The sequence below is a fragment of the Telopea speciosissima genome, chromosome 5 (assembly GCF_018873765.1).
Source record: "Telopea speciosissima isolate NSW1024214 ecotype Mountain lineage chromosome 5, Tspe_v1, whole genome shotgun sequence".
NCBI classification, from domain to species: domain Eukaryota; kingdom Viridiplantae; phylum Streptophyta; class Magnoliopsida; order Proteales; family Proteaceae; genus Telopea; species Telopea speciosissima.
The window spans coordinates 68,368,287-68,385,936 of NC_057920.1; the positions used below are offsets into that span (position 1 = coordinate 68,368,287).

The 17,650-nt window shown below is 40.4% G+C and overlaps 1 protein-coding gene across 2 annotated transcripts in view; it reads right to left on the minus strand.

Annotated features, from left to right (window-relative positions):
• Window positions 1-203: 203 nt before the first annotated feature.
• Window positions 204-17,650, minus strand: part of LOC122660938 (zinc finger CCCH domain-containing protein 46) — a 50,336-nt gene continuing 32,889 nt past the window's right edge. For both annotated transcript variants that reach the window (XM_043856198.1, XM_043856199.1), the window contains exons 6-10: window positions 1,987-2,207; window positions 1,701-1,795; window positions 1,416-1,623; window positions 737-806; window positions 204-332 (exon numbers count right to left, since the gene is read on the minus strand). In XM_043856198.1, the coding sequence (XP_043712133.1) occupies window positions 258-332; window positions 737-806; window positions 1,416-1,623; window positions 1,701-1,795; window positions 1,987-2,207 (669 nt within the window). In that variant the 3' untranslated portion in view covers window positions 204-257. The remainder of the gene's footprint in view (window positions 333-736; window positions 807-1,415; window positions 1,624-1,700; window positions 1,796-1,986; window positions 2,208-17,650) is intronic.

Genomic DNA, 17,650 nt, shown 5'->3' on the forward strand with positions numbered 1-17,650 from the left:
CAGTAAGCAGGTGCAAGATTGCCCTCTCTTGGGCCATTAGCATTGACGTCCCACTCCATTTCAAGTCAATCCAACTTGCCTCATTTACAGCCAAAGGTGAGAGGAATGTACAAGAGAGGAATAGAAAGCAGCCATTAAGCAAATGCAAGAACTGTTGTGGAGGTCTCTCTCTTCCCCACCCCCCCCCCCCCAAGCTTCAACCAATTTGAGCCCCTCTGCCGGCAGTTACTGCCTTAATCCAGTTGTCAATATCACTTTCATCTTCCTTTCTGATTGGATCCATCACCAGAATCTGGATATATGAACTGTTGTGGAGGTTCTTCTTCTGGAATCTGCAGAAAGTAAGAACATTCAGTATTGAGGGAGATCCAAACCAAGATCCAAGAAACGCAAATCCCAAGGTGCAGTGACCAGACCACACCTCTCTTAGTTTCAGCTTGTAATTGTTAAATACCAAGAAAAGCTTAAACAAGATAAACTAATAAAAATATAAAATGCATGCCAGTGACTCCAAACGGCCATTACAATGGCCATTATAATATAATATACCCCCCCCCACCCCCACCCCCACCCCACAAAAAAAAAAAAGAGAGAACCAAATACTCTTATGACACCAATTTTTTGGTGTTACCAGCTTATATTAGAAGATAAGGATAGGAGCAAGCCATTTGGGCCCCCATTTTAGAAGGTAAAGCAATTTCAGTCCCCCTATCTATTTGGATTTTATATCCTTTACCTCCCCAGGCTTCCAGTCTTTTAGCCAAATACTTCCATCCCCAGCAATGGCCTCTATTTTCTTGCTATCCCTGCAGAAACAAGATGCCAAATCAATGGTATTCCATTCAAGAGAGACAAATATTGCATATGTATAAAACGACTAAAGTGCAAAAAAGTGGACAACAAAAGGCAATCAGCAAACCATTATCCAACTTAACCAAAAAAATATCAGAAAAGGCCATCTCAAGTGTATATATTCATTTTATACTTGCATTTAATAAGACTCATCTTTGGCTATTCCAAAAAAAAAAAAAAAATTCTTATGGAAATGGTACTGACCATAATGGATCTTTCCAATTGAATTTGTGCACCTACGTTGGGACCCATCGGGTAACCCAAACTCATCCAAAACTCTGAAGGATAATTGCTACCTTTCACCGGCTTCTCAGCCATCTTTCTAACCCATTCCCAATGTTTGGAACGGATATGTAATGATGCTAACAAAACATATCCGAACGAAAAGTCAAGTTGGTTGAAAAACCCTTTAGAGGAGTTGAAGGATAGGAATAGACGTATTCATTTCAGATACAGTGCAGAACATCCTTCATTACTTTGTAATTACATATTCTATTTCTATACGATCTATATGATTAATGCATTCTTGCCTATAGAAAAGACATCTTCAATGAAGGACTTACACAGAATGAGTATCCATGGATGCTTGTCCAACCACATTTGGAAGTTTGTATGAATCGTTAGTTGTATGATTGGGAAACTGAGTTGGCATTGGTGAAGAAACATGAAATGGGCCGCTTCCAGCACCAAAGTTACTACTGCTGATGTTTGGAATATTGAAGGTCACGGCACTTGAAAATGCCTGCATAGGCTGTTGACTCCCAAAAGATGCTGCAATATAGAAGGCAATCAGAAGCTATGCAGCCTGCATACATAAATTCCAAACTTTCAAATTATCAGTTTAACACCTTTGCTACCAAAGGTCAAGTTGTCCATCCCAAGTCCTCCTGGAGTATGGGAAGAAATCGATTGCCCAAAAGCATTGGTTGATGACACAGGAAACCTGAAAACAAATGCTGTACATAAATTGCTAGTAAATGGCTAAATGCTTTTTTGAGATGAAACTTGCAGAATACACAACTTGCCCTCCAGTATTATGAGTCTATAATTAAGCATGTATATATGAATAATTTTATACCTCTCCAATTCCAACCAGATAGCCCTCTGAGAATTTGTGTACAAAGGGAACCTTACCAGGTGCTACCTCCCAGCTTAAGTGATGAGCCCAGTTGACTAAAACTTGAGAGTGAAGGAGGACCACTATTTGGAACGGACAAGACAGATGCATTTGAATTGATTCCAGAAAATGAGCTTGCCCCAGTGGCAGTAGAATTCGAAGATATCACATAGGGATTACGAAGTAAGTTATCAAATTCAATTAATTTTGAATTCAGTAAATTCCTTTCTCTCTCAACCTGTAAAGGCACAATAACAGGTTCGCTTAGTTTTAATTGAATAGGAGCATGATCCCAGCCATAAATCCATCAAATTGTACAACAGATTCTAATCAAAACATACTGACTAAAGAAATTACACAAATTATTGTTAAATAATGGTCCTATTGGAACCCTATTGGACCCATTGGCAGTAGAGGCGATATTTCGATATTATGAATCTCGACATGACCGAGATACGAAACAAGGTCGAAATAAAAAAGTACAATAATCGATATATCGAGATATTTCGACGATATATCGTGGAACTCACGATATATCGCGAATATCACGATATATCGCGAGATATTCAAAGTGACAATAGTGTCACATTCAAATCCTTATAAATTTCATATTTCGCAGCTCTTGGTGATATTTCGACCGAGAGCTGCTGAAAATGAAATTTTCTCTTCTTCCTCCCTTCCAAGCCTCATTGAAGCTCCTTGTCGGGAAGACGTCGGAGGGTCATCTAAGCTCATCATCCAAGCCTAATTTCATTATTTAAGGTAAATTATATTTCTAAAACAATTTTTTTAAAAAACTTTGTACAAATGTTGTTGGATGTTGATGATATTAATATATGTTAGACACCGGAGGCCGATCTACAGCCTTCGGTGTCGAAATTTTTTCCCATATGTATTTTTTTATTTTTTTCTGGTTTTAAAAATTCATTTTCCTACAACTAAAATAGGAAATAATTAGGGGTAATATGACTTAGATGGTAATGAATTAAATATATGTTAGACACCAATGGCCGATCTACGGTTTCAAAGTGTCGGATTTATTTTTCTGCTCTTAAATAATTCTTTTAATTTTCGAAAATTAAGAAAAATATATAAAAATTAAAAAAACAGAAATAAATAAGGAAAAATATGAGTTTTAAGTTTAAAAATAATGAAAAAATATGAAAGTTATTTCTATATGTTTTGAGATGCATTACATGTATATTATGTTTACTAATTCATAGTTTTGTTGTGTTAGGTCAATACTTATATTAACATTATATATAAAAATTGGTTTTAATTTTGTGAAAAATATAAGGGTTAGGGAAAAATATTAAATAACTATACAAGTGTATTAGTAATCTAAAAGTGTCAATTGAAGTGCATCTACATTAAGTTTTTTAATTATTTGTGTTACTTACATTGCGGTAAACAATATCATTATGGCGGATCGTGATAGACAACGTGCGAGGGCAAGCAAAAGGGGGGAAAGTAGTCAACAAAGGGCGACGGAACAAAGAAAGAGACAGAGGGAACAAGAGACAACCCCCCAGCCACAACAGCTTTTGCAACCCGATCAAATGGACATTGATAACCTATCTAGCCTCCGTCATGGTGTCTTTTGAGTATGGGGATGACCGAAGGGATAATAACCCCCGCGACATTACACACTTCCCATAGCATTACGCCATGCCTTCCATTCGGCATCGGATTATGGCGCATCACAACCTTACGGGTGGATATGGATATGGGATCATCATCATACGGGCGCTTTAGGGGTAGGGACTACGACTACTACCCCAACAGTGACATATCGGATCATCTTTCAGTAGATAACATCTTCCCCAGACACCCAGCTTGGGACCTAGATACCAACCTCACCATGTACCCATACATGTACCCACGTTATCGCCCCGCGCACACTGGCCGCCAACATCATATCACAAAGGATCATCTTCACTGGGACTCGGGATCGATCGGGTAACCCTAGTTTATATCCTAGGATAGGTTACCTACGTGATCGTTGATGATTCCATTTACGTGACACTTTGGGATGACTACACTCGTTTCTTCTCCGATTCTATACCGTGTGGTCACATATTGTCATTCAAACATGGGTAGAGCAATGGACGCTCGACCTCCACGAGGCATGAGCCGGGATCGATCCAGTGGAGGCACAAAGAACTACTATTACAGTAGCTTTAGCACTGTAATTTGTAACTTAAGTTGCGATTTCATTAATCGGCGTGTATTTAACTATTTATACATTAAGGTCGGCGACCGTATGTCAATCAAGGCGAAGCCCAAACACCAATTTGAATTCACATTTTTACAATTTTATGGTTTAAATGTGTTTATTAAGCTTAAATAAGGCTGTCCATGAAGTTTCAGGCCTAAATATGGCCAAATACCCCCCGAGATGGACCCCCGAAATATTGCAGAAAAAATGCAATATTTCGGGAATATTTCGCGATATCTCGGATATTTCGGATATCTCGGTAGGCCCGAGATACCGATATATCGCGAGATATAGTACTATGATTGGAACCCTATTGGACCCATTGGCAGTAGAGGCGTTAGGAGTATAGTCACAATAGGGTAGTGTCCCTATCATGACTAGAGTGTTTGGTTAATTTTGGGTTTAGTCTTTTTTTCTTTTTTCTTTTTTTTGGTGAATAAAAATTCAGTACCAAAACCCCAGAAAGGGAAGAGGGAGGGGGAGAATACACAAGGAAGAAAGAGTGGGGGAAGCTATACAAGCCCAAGCCCTAAGAAGATAGGCACTAAGAGCGAAGGAGAGAAACATCAAGGCCCCACGAAACAACAATATGCATGTTCCTTGGGGTATCAACTAGAGATCTATGAGTGATCATGTGGAGCTTAGAGCTAAATATAAAAAAAGATGGCTTTCCAAATCATGTCTATAGAGCTAGAGTTGGAGGTCCATCTTCGGAGATTCAGCTCCGTCCAAATGTGAGATATAGCAGCTAACACAAGCTTGCCGACGGTATCACCAATCGTACTTCTAGAAAAAAACCTACTCAACCAAAGCCACTCCCTGGCGAATGGAATGGAGGGGTCTCCTGCTACAGTGCCAAATAGAGGCTAAGGCTTTCTTCCAGATAGATAGGGCAAAGGGGCAAGAGAAGAAAAGGTGGTTGATATCCTCATTACCATTCCAACAAAGAACACAAGAGGGGGAGATAAGGATGTGGCGGTGAAGGAGAAATGATTGGATGGGAAGGTAAAGGTTTAGGGTTCTCCAAACATTAAAGCTATGATGAGGGATGTGGCATTTGAACCAAACAATGTTGGACCAGGAAACAAGGGGGCATGGTGTCTGACAAAGTCCCAAGCTAAGGAAGTACTAAAAACCCCTTTAGGGGAAGGGAGCCAAGTAACCTTGTCCGAGAGAGAGGGTTGGGGGAGGGGGGAAGAGACGCCTAGACCTGGGAGAGACGGGGGAAAGGGGAGGGGGGGACCAGGATCCTAGGGAGATGATTGAGGAGAGGGGCAGATTTAGGGATACCAGAGAAGTAAACCGATGAAGCACCAATGATGTTGTAACAGAGGAGGTAGCCAAAAGGGCTAAGGGACGAAGGAGAAGGATTTTGCGCCAAACCCAAGAGGGGTCAGCGGGTTGGGGGACAATCCAAATGGAGTCTTGCTCAAGGAGACAGTAGACCAAATTAACCCAAATAGAATCATGCTTAGTGGAGATTTTCCATATTAGCTTGAGAATGCTAGCAATATTAAAGTCACGGATCCTACGGATGCCAAGGCCACCTTCGGATTTTGGGAGATAGGTGGCAGCCCAACTAATCAGGTGGAGAAATTTCGAAAATTCTTTCCCTTTCCAAAGGAAGAAACAGAAGAGGTATTCCATGGCGGTAATGGTGGATTTTGGAAGCCCATAAATACCACACCAGTAGATGTAGGATGATTGAAAGACTAATCTGATCAGCACCTTCCTTCCTGCAAAGGAGAGGAGTTTGCCCTTCCAGAGCTAGAGCTTTTTACGGAGAAGGTCCAGCATAGGGGTGCTGTGATGACTGGTCAGCCTAGCAGGGATCAAAGGAAGGCCAATATATTTCACTAGAAGAAATCCAAGAGAAAAACCAGTTAGGCGGAGGAGAGTCTCTTTGTCCGTGTCAGAGACGCAGAGGAAGATATGGGACTTCAGGAGATTAATTCGGAGACCAGAGAGTCTCTCGAAGAGCTACAAGGAAGACATGACGGCAGAGATAGAGGAGGAAGCCTTGGAGAAGATCATAAGATCATCGGCAAAGTCGAGATGGGTAAAGTTGATGCCTTTGCACTTGGGAATGGGAGAGATGAGGTGTTGATCAGTTTTTGCCTGGATGCTTCTAGAGAGGATCTCAAAAGCAAGGGGGAAGAGAAAAGGAGAGAGGGGGCATCCCTGGTGGATTCCAACTTTGGAAGGGAAGAATCCGACAAGGGAGCCACTAGCCATGATTGAGAAGAAAGGGGAGGACAACAAGCCGGAGCCAATTTGTCAGGATTTTGGCGATGAATTTGTAGAGAAGGTTGTAAAGGGAGATCGGACTAAAGTCAGACAAGAAAGATGCTCCCTCTTTCTTAGGGATGAGGCAAAGAAAGGTTTGATTTATTTTAGGGAGTTGGCTGGGATTGAAGAAAAAGTTGCAGATAGCTATGGCAAGGTCATTTTTAATGATGTTCCAACTAGACGAGAAGAACCCCATACTAAATCCATCTGGGCCAGGAGCCTTATTGGATTAATGGGAAAGGACCGCTTTGAGGATTTCAGCCTCAGAGGGAATAAATTGGAGAGAATCAAGAAGGGAGGAGGGATAAATTTGTTGATGAGGTCAGGGGGAGGGATGGTGGGGGAAGGGAGGGACAGAAGAGGGAGGAGAAATAGGAGATGGATTCCTTCTTGATGTCATGGACTGCGAGAAGCATGGGGATAGAATTGGAGTTGGTACGGGCTTTTATGGGTCGGTGGAAGTAGGCTGAATTAGAGTCACCAAGCTCAAGCCATTTGATGCGGGATTTTTGGCGGAGGAAAGTTTCTTCTTGGGAAGAGAGGGAAGAAAGCTCCAGTGAGAGGCATTTTTCCTCCTCGGCCAGTAAAGGGTTGGGCATGTCAGATTGGAGTTGGGATTAGACAAGAGAGAAGTTGGTGCGGCAAGAGGCCACCAGAGAGGAGATATTATTGAAGGTAGACAAGCAAGCTTTAAGAGCTTCTTTAGGTCGCCTTTCCCCTTTTACTAGCATTATTTAGTATGCTACAATATTATAGTATGCCACAATATATACCTAATACCTTATATCATAAAAAATCAACATTAAGCGTCCTCAAGCCATAAAAAAATCAACATTAAGTCACATCAAGTCATCAAAAATCAATATTATGCAACATTAAGTCATCAAAAATCAACATAGAACTAGCAAACAACAAAACTGAAGAAGCAAGCTATTGGAAGTTTGAAACAATCAAACATACATTTGGTTTATACTGTTCTTAGAAAATATGATCATATCTGTAAGTAAATAAATTGTTGAGGAAACCTCCTCATATACTCCAAGCTATGTTTTGATGATAACAAATAAAGCCTCTCTTGGACTAACATTTGTTTAAAGTGTTTAGATGAGAGCATAGCACCAAGTGAGGGGGAGCTTATACAAGAGCATATACAAGAGAGTATACAAATTTGTACAAGAATAATGCTCAAGTTGTTTCCAAAGATATGGAAGTCAACACTTGAAGACCAAAAATCCTATTGAAGATTGAAGAGTGTCATTGAAGACATTGTAATCTTATGTAATTATAATTTCAAGTCACAAATTGATGTAATGCACACACACACACGCATACATCCATTTAGAATGTCCTTAGGAGGCAATTTGACCCCTTAGACATGTGACCTTTTGGGTTTGAAACCCCCAAACCAAACCCTTTTTGGAACTAGACTTATTTCCACTGAACTGCCCAATCCGGCATACCGGTTCCTGATCCGGCATACCGGATTAATGGGAATCTCAGGAAATGGCTAACAGTAGCCCTCCGGAGTACGCTGGATCCCCATCCAGTATACCGGATCCTTTTTGGTTTTGTTTTGCCTTGATCCGGCATACCGGATAGCCATCCAGCATACCGGATCAGTGTAATGCTTTTAGCATTTGACCGTTATTCCCCTGTTCTATATGGAAATTAGGTAATCCGGCATACCGGGTTAGAATCCAGAATACCGGATTATATATGGCTTTTGGAATCCGATCCTAATCTAGATTCCTAATTAATCTAAGCCATCTAGCCTACCCACTTGTTTAAGGCTCTAAACATCACTACTAATCATAATCAAGAGCCTCCATAAACAAGTCAATCTCAAGTGAGAATTCAAGCACCAATCCAAGGCATTCAATCTCACTTAGCTCCCTTCATTCATATTTGCATTAAAGCTTCATAGTTTGAAAGGTAGCACAACTCTACTAAGGTTTGAGGTAATTTTAAAATCCCTTAGTATTGTCTTTACTTTATATAAGTGTGTTGAGTTCTCTTGCTCGGAATCAAGAGTAAGTTGAGTCCTCTTGCTCATTTCTCAAAGAATTGTACGAGTCCTCTTGCTCTTACTCAAGATTTGACATAGTGAAATTCTCTCTAAGGTGAGAGGAGTAGACGTAGGCAAGTATTGGCCGAACCACTATAAATCTTTTATGTCACTCTTTAACTAATTGCTTATTTATCGCTTGTCTTTACTTGGTTATTTCCGCATATTTTTTAATTTCCCAACCTTCACCTATTCACCCCCCCTCTAGGTGAATTCACATAAATTACTCTCGATTTAGAAAAATATTCTGGTTCTCTAAGAAGTTTGTCTAATCAGATGATTTTATTTTTACATGAGACTTTTAGTATTAGGTAGAGTACAAAACCAGCCTTCCAACAAATCTAAAATTGCTTAAATCTGATTTATATTGAAGAAGTTATGTTCATAGTTCAAAATCTAGGCGAGATCTCGGAAAACTCGAAAAACTCAAGCTTCTCGAGACGAGTTATTATACGAAACAAAAAAATGTAAAAACTTGAAAAACTCGACCGAGATGTCGAATATTTTGAGAATCTCGGTGAAATCTCGAATATTTTGAGAATCTCGACCTCCTCAGTACTCATAGAGTCATAGTATTGTATTGTTGAGACTCGGGAGTTAAGACGTGGAAGACTAGGGTAGTAAGGTGTCTATGACTTATGTATCATTCAGTGTACTTAGATTGGGTGTCTATGTAATATGCATTGTGAACACTTCATTGTATCTTGTGGTTTGTAGTAGAAACTTTAAGTCTTTAACTATTTCTTAAATAATTATTCATTATTATGTGCATAATTTACTTGTTTTACTTGCCAATTATGTCTCATATCATTCAAACAATGTGTAGAATAGGCAATATTACACTAAGGGTTCGGCCTTTATTGCCAACCAAATGTGCAAATCCAAAACACCAAATTGGGTGTTTTTATTTTTCAATTTGAACCTTTAAATATGTTTATTAAGCCTAAAACAGGTTTACCTTATCCTTTTCGTCGCCTTGACAACTATGCGGCCTCCTAATTTCTCATGACCAAACCGAACGACGTTGAAATCTCCTCCCACAGCCCCCAGAAGTGAGCCAATACTGGATTTAAGGAGGGAGAGATCACACCAAAGAGGGATCCGGTCAGTAGCTCTATTAAAAGCATACACAACCAAGAGGTAGAGAGAAATCGAGGAGATGGGAAGAGAGAGCTGAAGATGGAGAAGTTGGGGGGAAGTGATGCAGATACATCACCAAAAGAGGCTTATTTTGATGGGAATAAGTCTAGGGATAGGTTATATACATGTTGGGCCTTTGATCCCATGGGTTTTCTATGTAATAGGTCACTTTTATGGGCCTAAAATATGGGTAATTAGGTTGCAAACGGGATTAGATGTTTTAGTTTCATATTCAGTTTTATTTTGGTGTTTTTGTTCATAAATTGAACCAGATCAACCAATGGTTCAATCTAAGTGATTTTAGTAGTTTTCTTTGACGTGTTTAGTTGGGCTGGATTAGGACTATGTTTTGAGTCTATTTCAGTTTCCTAGTCAATTTAAGTTACCTAGTAGGTTGAGGATTGGGTTAGGCCTTTCCTTTTTGTTAGAAGATGAGAGAAGAGAATGAGAGCTGAAATGCTTGAGTGAGTTGTGACTCTCCTCAGCCCCTCTATACAGATTTCATTAATTAGGACAGAATTACAAGTCTACCCTCCATAGCCAACTATCATAGCTAAGCAGAGAAATAAAGAAACAAATAACAAAGGAGAAAACCCAAAATACTTTTGGTGACTCTACTATCTGTGATATGATTGGGAGATCGGCTTTCTCGGCGGCTATCAACCACATTTGGATGGAGAGAAATCTTAGGAAATGGACCTCCAAATCGAGATCTACCAACCAGATTTAGGATTCCATCTCTTTTGAAATCAAAACTAAAATTAGTTTAGCTGCTCCCTCTACTTGTATTGACATCCCAAGGAACAGATTCATTTATCCTGGGGCCTTTCTTCTATCACCCTTACTCCAGCGGGCTCCGCTGTTTGAGCCTTTTCTGCTGGTCCTTGTCTCTTGTTTCTTCCCTCCTTTTTGAGGGCTGCTTTTAGTAATGAATTTTTTATTCACCCAAAAAAAAAAAACTCAACACTCCCCCTCAAGTTGGTGCATATATATCATGCATGCCCAACTTGACTAAACTAGGATGAAACAACTTTCCACTTAGCCATTTGGTGAAGACATCTGCAAGTTGATCTCCTGTTCACAAAGGGTATACAGATCTGACCACTTTCTAACTTTTCCTCGATGAAGTGTCTGTCGATATCCACATGCTTAGTACGAGCATGTTGCACTGGATTGTGAGCAATGCTGATTACCGCTTTGTTGTCACAGTACAACATCATTGGATGATGAACAAAACTACCAATATCCTGGAGTAAACTCTGAAGCCATAATAGCTCACATATGCCCTGGGCCATGGCACGGAATTCTGCTTCAGCACTGGACCTAGCCACCACATTTTGCTTTTTACTTCGCCATGTGACAAGGTTACCTTCGACAAAGGTACAATAGCCTGAAGTGGATTTTCTGTCAGGGTTACCACCCCAGTCAGCATCTGTGTAAGCCTCAATGCGGAGATGATCATGTATAGATAACAGAATCCCTTTCCCTAGAGCTGACTTCAAGTAGTGGAGAGTACGAAGAACAGCAGCCATATGGATGGAGTAGGGATCAAGCATGAACTAACTGACCAGACTAACTGCAAACATAATGTCTGGTCTCGTGTGGGAGAGAGAGATCAATTTTCCCACTAACCTTTGATAGCACCCCTTATCAACTGGATCACCATCCTTCTCTTGTAGACGAATAGTAGCCTCCAGAGGGGTGTCACATGGGTGACATCCTAACAAACCAGTCTCTGAAAGTAAGTATAGAACATATTTCCTTTGGGAGAGAAAGATGTCTTTAGGAGAACCGGCAACTTCAATCCCAAGAAAGTACTTGAGCTGTCCTAGGTCTTTGATCTCAAATTCTCGGCCCAAGAATGTCTTTAGGTGAGAGACTTCCTCTACATCATTGCCAGTCACCACTATGTCATCGACACAGACTATGAGAAGAGTAACCTTATCTCCATTCGTTTGATGAACAAGGTGTAATCAGCATTGCTCTATTTGTATCCTACAGAGATCATTGCTTTATGGAACCTGCCAAACCAAGCCCAAGGAGATTGTTGCAGTCCATATAATGCCCTCTTCAGTCTACAAACCTTCCCATGAGTCTTGTCGCAAGCAAAACCTGGAGGAACCTCCATATAGACTTCCTCCTCCAGTTCTCCATGAAGGAATGCATTTTTCACATCCAATTGCTGCAAATCCCAGCCAAGATTGATAGCATATGATAGCAAAACCCAAACGGTGTTCAACTTTGCCACTGGGGCAAATGTCTCTTGATAATCAATGCCATAGGTCTGGGTAAAGCCCTTTGCCACCAACCTGGCCTTATATCTATCCACTATTCCATCAAGCTTTTGCTTGACAACAAACACCCATTTGCAACCCACTGTTTTCTTGCCCGAAGGAAGGGCCACCAGCTCCCATGTTTCATTTTTGGATAAGGCCGTCATCTCTTCCAACATTGTTGTCTTCCACTTTAGATCTACTATTGCCTCTTGCCATTTTTTAGGAATAGAAACCGAGGAAAGAGATGATACAAAAGCATAATAGGAACGGGACAAGGCATCATATGAAACAAAATAGGTGATAGGATGTTGGGTGCAAGATCTAATGCCTTTACGGGTAGCAATAGGTAAATCAAGAGAGGGGTCCTTACCAAGCAACGCAACAGAATCTGGATCTGGATCAGATTCTAACGGTTGGAGAAGTGGTACAGCAGTGGTGATCTCAACTTGCTCTTTATGTTTCTAGTTGAAGACTTGATCCACAAGAATTTGGCTCACAGGTCTTCGTTTCCCCTGAATAGGAGGCACACTAGAGACTGAAGTTGGAACTCTTGGAGAAGAAGGAAGCTCCCCCTGAATAGGAGCCGGAAGGGTAGAAGAAGACTCCCCCTGAATAGGAGCTGGTAGAAGATCAGGCACATCTTCAAACACTGGATCATGCTCCCCCTGAAGAGGTGGCTGAGAATAGTATGCCAAGAATTCATGGAGGACAATGTCCATGGTAACAAATGTACGCCGAGAAGGGGGATGCTAACATTTGTATCCTTTCTGGGTGACGGAGTAGCCCAAAAAAATACAATGGATGCTCCAAGGATCAAGCTTACCATGTAGATGATGATTGCGAGCATAGCAAACACAACAAAAGATTTTTGGGGGGAGCACAAAGGAGGAACCTAGAAGGAGGTCAACAGGAGTAAGCCCATCAAGGACAAGGGTAGGCATACAGTTAATGAGGTAGGCAGCAGTGACTCAGTGAGTATAGCATCACTCCAATATTTAGGAGGAACCTGCCGTGCAAACATAATTGCCCGAGCCACTTCCAAAAGATGTCGATTTTCCTTTCGGCGACTCCATTCTGGGCAGGGATGTCTACACAGCTGGTCTAATGGATAATGCCATTCTCAGCCAAATAGGTTTGAAATTGACCTTCCATGTATTCTTTGCCATTGTCGCTCCGTAGAATTTTTTATTTGGCATTGAATTAAGTCTGAATCATACAATGGAATAGCTGGAAACATCGAAAAACCTCACTTTTGTGTTGCATCATATTTACCCAAGTGGTCCGAGTAAAGCAGTCGATGAAGGAAACAAACCATCTATAGCTAAAAATGGAAACACAACGGGCAAGGCCTCACACATCAGTATGAACTAAAGCAAAAGGAGAAATACTTCTTTCATTGATTAGAGAGTAAGTAGAACGAGTCTGCTTAGCCAAGACACAGGCTTCACATAAAAACTCATCCTCGTTACAATCTTTAACTAACTGAGGAAACATAAAAGCTAAAGTTCTCAGAGGAGGGTGACCAAGCCGACAATGCCATAGATGGATATTTGAAGAAGTTGCTGAATGTAACTGATGAGCCGAAGAAGAAACTGTTAGTAGACAAGTCTGACCCGTGTCGAGTAGGTAGAGACCACCATGTACCTTACCACCTCCAATCGCATGGCCTTTCTCCAGATCCTGTATGACACAATGAGAAGGAAAGAAGGTTATTTTGCAGTTTAAATCTTTGGTTAGACTACTAATGGAAAGAAGATTAGTAGGAAAGGAAGGAACATGCAAAACAGAATTTAGGGTAATGTTAGGAGCAGTGAATGGAACCCTTTCCATGAATGGGAGAAAGGGAACCATTCGTTGCCCGAATAGTATCTCTGCCAGTTCACAGAGAATAATGATGAAATACATGAGAGGAGCCAGTCATGTGGTCAATGGCACCGGAGTCTATGATCAAAGGATTGGAGACTGCCGACGCACAATGACTACCGACCGGAATACCTGAGGTAAAGTAAGAACCAGATGAGGCAGCAGAAGTCGTGGAAGGTACAGCGGAAGGTAACTAGTGGCTGACCACATGACTCAACACTTTTTAGTGTAGGAGTCTATTTTTCAATCTTTTATATAAGGTTGTAAGGGGGGCAAGCATTGGACACAAATTTTGATATTAATGAAAAGCTTTTGCTACTCTTCCTCTTCATTGAAGATTTTTGTCTTGTGTTTGATCTAAGCTAGTGGGATTGGTGCTTGATCCAATCGACACCTTGCGGTGTGAATCTCGGGTGGTTCGTTGGTGGGATTTGTATTTGATCCAATCAACACCTTGCGGTGTGAAGCCCAGGTGGTTCTCTTCAAGTTCTACTTTCTAATTTCGCCCTAATAGAAGCAACAGAGAATACAGCGACTACGGCAGACCGGATCCATAGGCATTTTATGATTGGTTAACCGCTTTAGATAATTCTTTTGATTGGAATGATTTATCTGAACCTAAGAAGATGAGATTAGCTCGTACTAATCTAGGGGGGCCAGCCCATGAGTGGTGGACAACTACAGAGAGAAATCTTCAGTATAAAGGCAAAGCCCCTATTATTTGGGTAGAGATGAAGGAAGACCTGAGTAAAAAATATTTACCTCGGACATTCAAAGCTCAACGGCAAGCTCAAATAAATTCCCTTTGACAACATCACCACTAAAAGACCTTCAAATCTGATGACAACTTAAAGCCTCCATCAATGAGATTCAGTTTGCAAGTTGAAGAGTGTTGGAAATTTGACATCACCAAGTGTTAAATCAACGTTTGAATACAAATTTACATTGCCAAAGGAGATTGAGAGAGCACAAGTTGAAGATAAAGCTGAAGTGATCACAGTGAATTGTGATGAAAAGGAAGAGATCAAAGTAGACCAAGCTGAAACAGCAAAAGATGAAGAGGTGGTTGTGAATACTCCACAAGAGCTCATTGACATGCAAGATACGAGCTTATAGCTTCAAAGATGGAAAGTCAACATGTAGAAGATTCTACTGAAGAGGTCAATGTCGAAGAAATCAAAGTAGACAAAGTTGAAACAGCAGAAGATGAAGAAGTGGTTAAGAACACTCCACAGGAAATCAATGGCATTCAAGATGTTGTTCTTGAAGAGGTGGAGCTTGTGTCTCAAGTATTAGATGAGAAGGTTACAGTTAGATTTTAGGTTTAGTTAGAAGAGAAGAACAAGGTGAGAGAGAGGAGAAGAGGTGAGAGGAAGAAAGAGACAAGGAGAAAACAAGAGAGAGTATTACGGTTGAATCTTGTGTGTGTGTGAGAGATCTCTCTCCACACCTATATTGTTTCACTAATAGGAATAATAGAGTTACATACACCTCCCTAAGGAGGTAAAGAGAAAAAAGAGAAATTACATATTAAGGCAACTAGTCAATAAGCTAGTTCCCAAACTACCCTTAGAACATAACTACTAGTAACTCTAACAGTTACAAACGTTGAAGACTCTATGGATACGACATTCACAATTGATATTGATTCAGAGGTTGAGCACATAGAGTTTGTTATGCCACCATGGTTCCCTGAAGAGAAAGCTCCACGCCTTGAAAATTACATTCCCGAAGTCTACTAGCAACCAGAATTCTGTTTGGCAACAGTCAAGTCTACAACCCACGTGTTGTTTCCCCCTCATCACTGCAAAATTCGAAGACGAATTTTTCCAAGATGGGGAGAGTTGATGCAGATACATCACCAAATGAGGCTTATTTTGATGGAAATAAGTCTATTAGATTATATACATGTTGAGACTTTGATCCCATGGGTTTTCTATGTAATAGGCCACTTTTATGGGTCTAAAATATGGGTAATTAGGTTGCATACGGGATTAGTTGTTTTAGTTCCATACTTAGTTTTACTTCGGTGTTTTTGTTCATAAATTGAACCGGTTTAATCAATGGTTTAATTTAAGTATAGTTTTCTTTTAAGTGTTTAGTTGGGCTGGATTATAACTCTGTTTTGAGTCTATTTCAGTTTCCTAGTCAATTTAAGTTACCTAATAGGTTGAGGATTGGGTTAGGCCTTTCTTTTTTAGTGGAGGAGTCTATTTTTGAGTCTTTTATAAAAAGTTGTAAGGGGGGCAAGCATTAGACACGAATTTTGATATTAATGAAAAGCTTTTGCTGCTCTTCTTCTCCATTAAAGATTTTTGTCTCGTGTTTGATCAAGGCTGGTGGGACCAGTGTTTGATCCGATTGACACCTAGTGTTGGGAAGCCCGGGTGGTTCGTTGGTGGGATTGGTGTTTGATCCAATCGACACCTTGCAGTGTGAAGCCCGGGTGGTTCTTTTGAAGCTCTCCTTCAAGTTCTTTGAAGATCTCTTGCATGTTCAAGATCAAGATTTCAAGATTTATTCAAGATCCTCTAACCAATTGAGCTGCCCTTGCAATGACAGTAAGTTTGATCCATCCCATCAATACCCATTCTTCTCCTAATCCTCCAAACCACCCCAAAACCCTAATTTTCCCACCTATCTTTTGAAACCATCCCATCTCCCAAAACTTTTAACAAACCATTTGTTGAGGAAAACACCGAATACACTCCAAGACATGTTTTAATGATAACAAAAAAAGCCTCTCTTGGACTAATATTTGTGTAAGATGTTTAGATGAGAGTATAGCACCAAGTGAGGGGGGGCGTACACAAGAGCGTTTACAAATGCATACAAGAATATGGCTCAAGATGGTTCCAAAGACATTTAAGTCAATGAGTCAAACCTTGAAGACTAAAGACTATGACTAACCAAAGAGCCTATTGAAGATTGAAGACAATTTGAAGACTTTGTAATCAAGTATTTATAATGATAAAGTCACAAATGATGTAATGCACACACGCACGCATACATCCATTTAGAATGTCCTTAGGAGGTAAATTGCCCCTTGGATATATGACCATTTAGTGTTGGAACCCCCCCCCCCAAACCAACCCTTTAATGGAATTGGCCTATTTCCACTGAAATTGCCCAATCCGGCATACCGGATCAATGGGAGTCTCAGGAAAATAGTCACAGTAGCCCTTCGGAGTACGCTGGATAATGATCCAGCATACCAGATCCCTTTTGGCCTGTGTTTTACCCTGATCCGGCATACCGGATAGATATCCAGCATACCGGATCAATATACTACTGTTATAATTTGACCGTTATTCCCCTGTTGAATATGGAAATTAGGTAATCCGGCATACCAGATTGGAATCCAGCATACTGGATTATATATGGCTTTTGGAATCCGATCTTAATTTAGCTTTCTAATTAAATTAAGCTATCTAGCCTATAAATACCTACTTGTTTAAGGCTCTAAACACCACTGCTAATCATAATTAAGAGCCTCCAAAAACAAGTCACTCTCAAGTGAGAATTCAAGCACTCATTCAAGGCATTCACTCACTTAGCTTCCTTCATTCAACTTGCATTAAAGTTCAAGATTGAAAGGTAGCATATAATTACTAAAGATTGAGGTAACTCTAAACCTTTAGTATATTCATTTTACTTATTATAAGTAGGTTGAGTTCTCTTGCTCGGAATCAAGAGTAGATTGAGTCCTCTTGCTCATTAACTCAAGATTAGTTGTTGTTGAGTTCTCTTGCTCATTATTCAAGAGTTGTACGAGTTCTCTTGCTCACACTCAAGAGTTGTTATAGTGAAATTCTCTCTAAGGTGAGAGG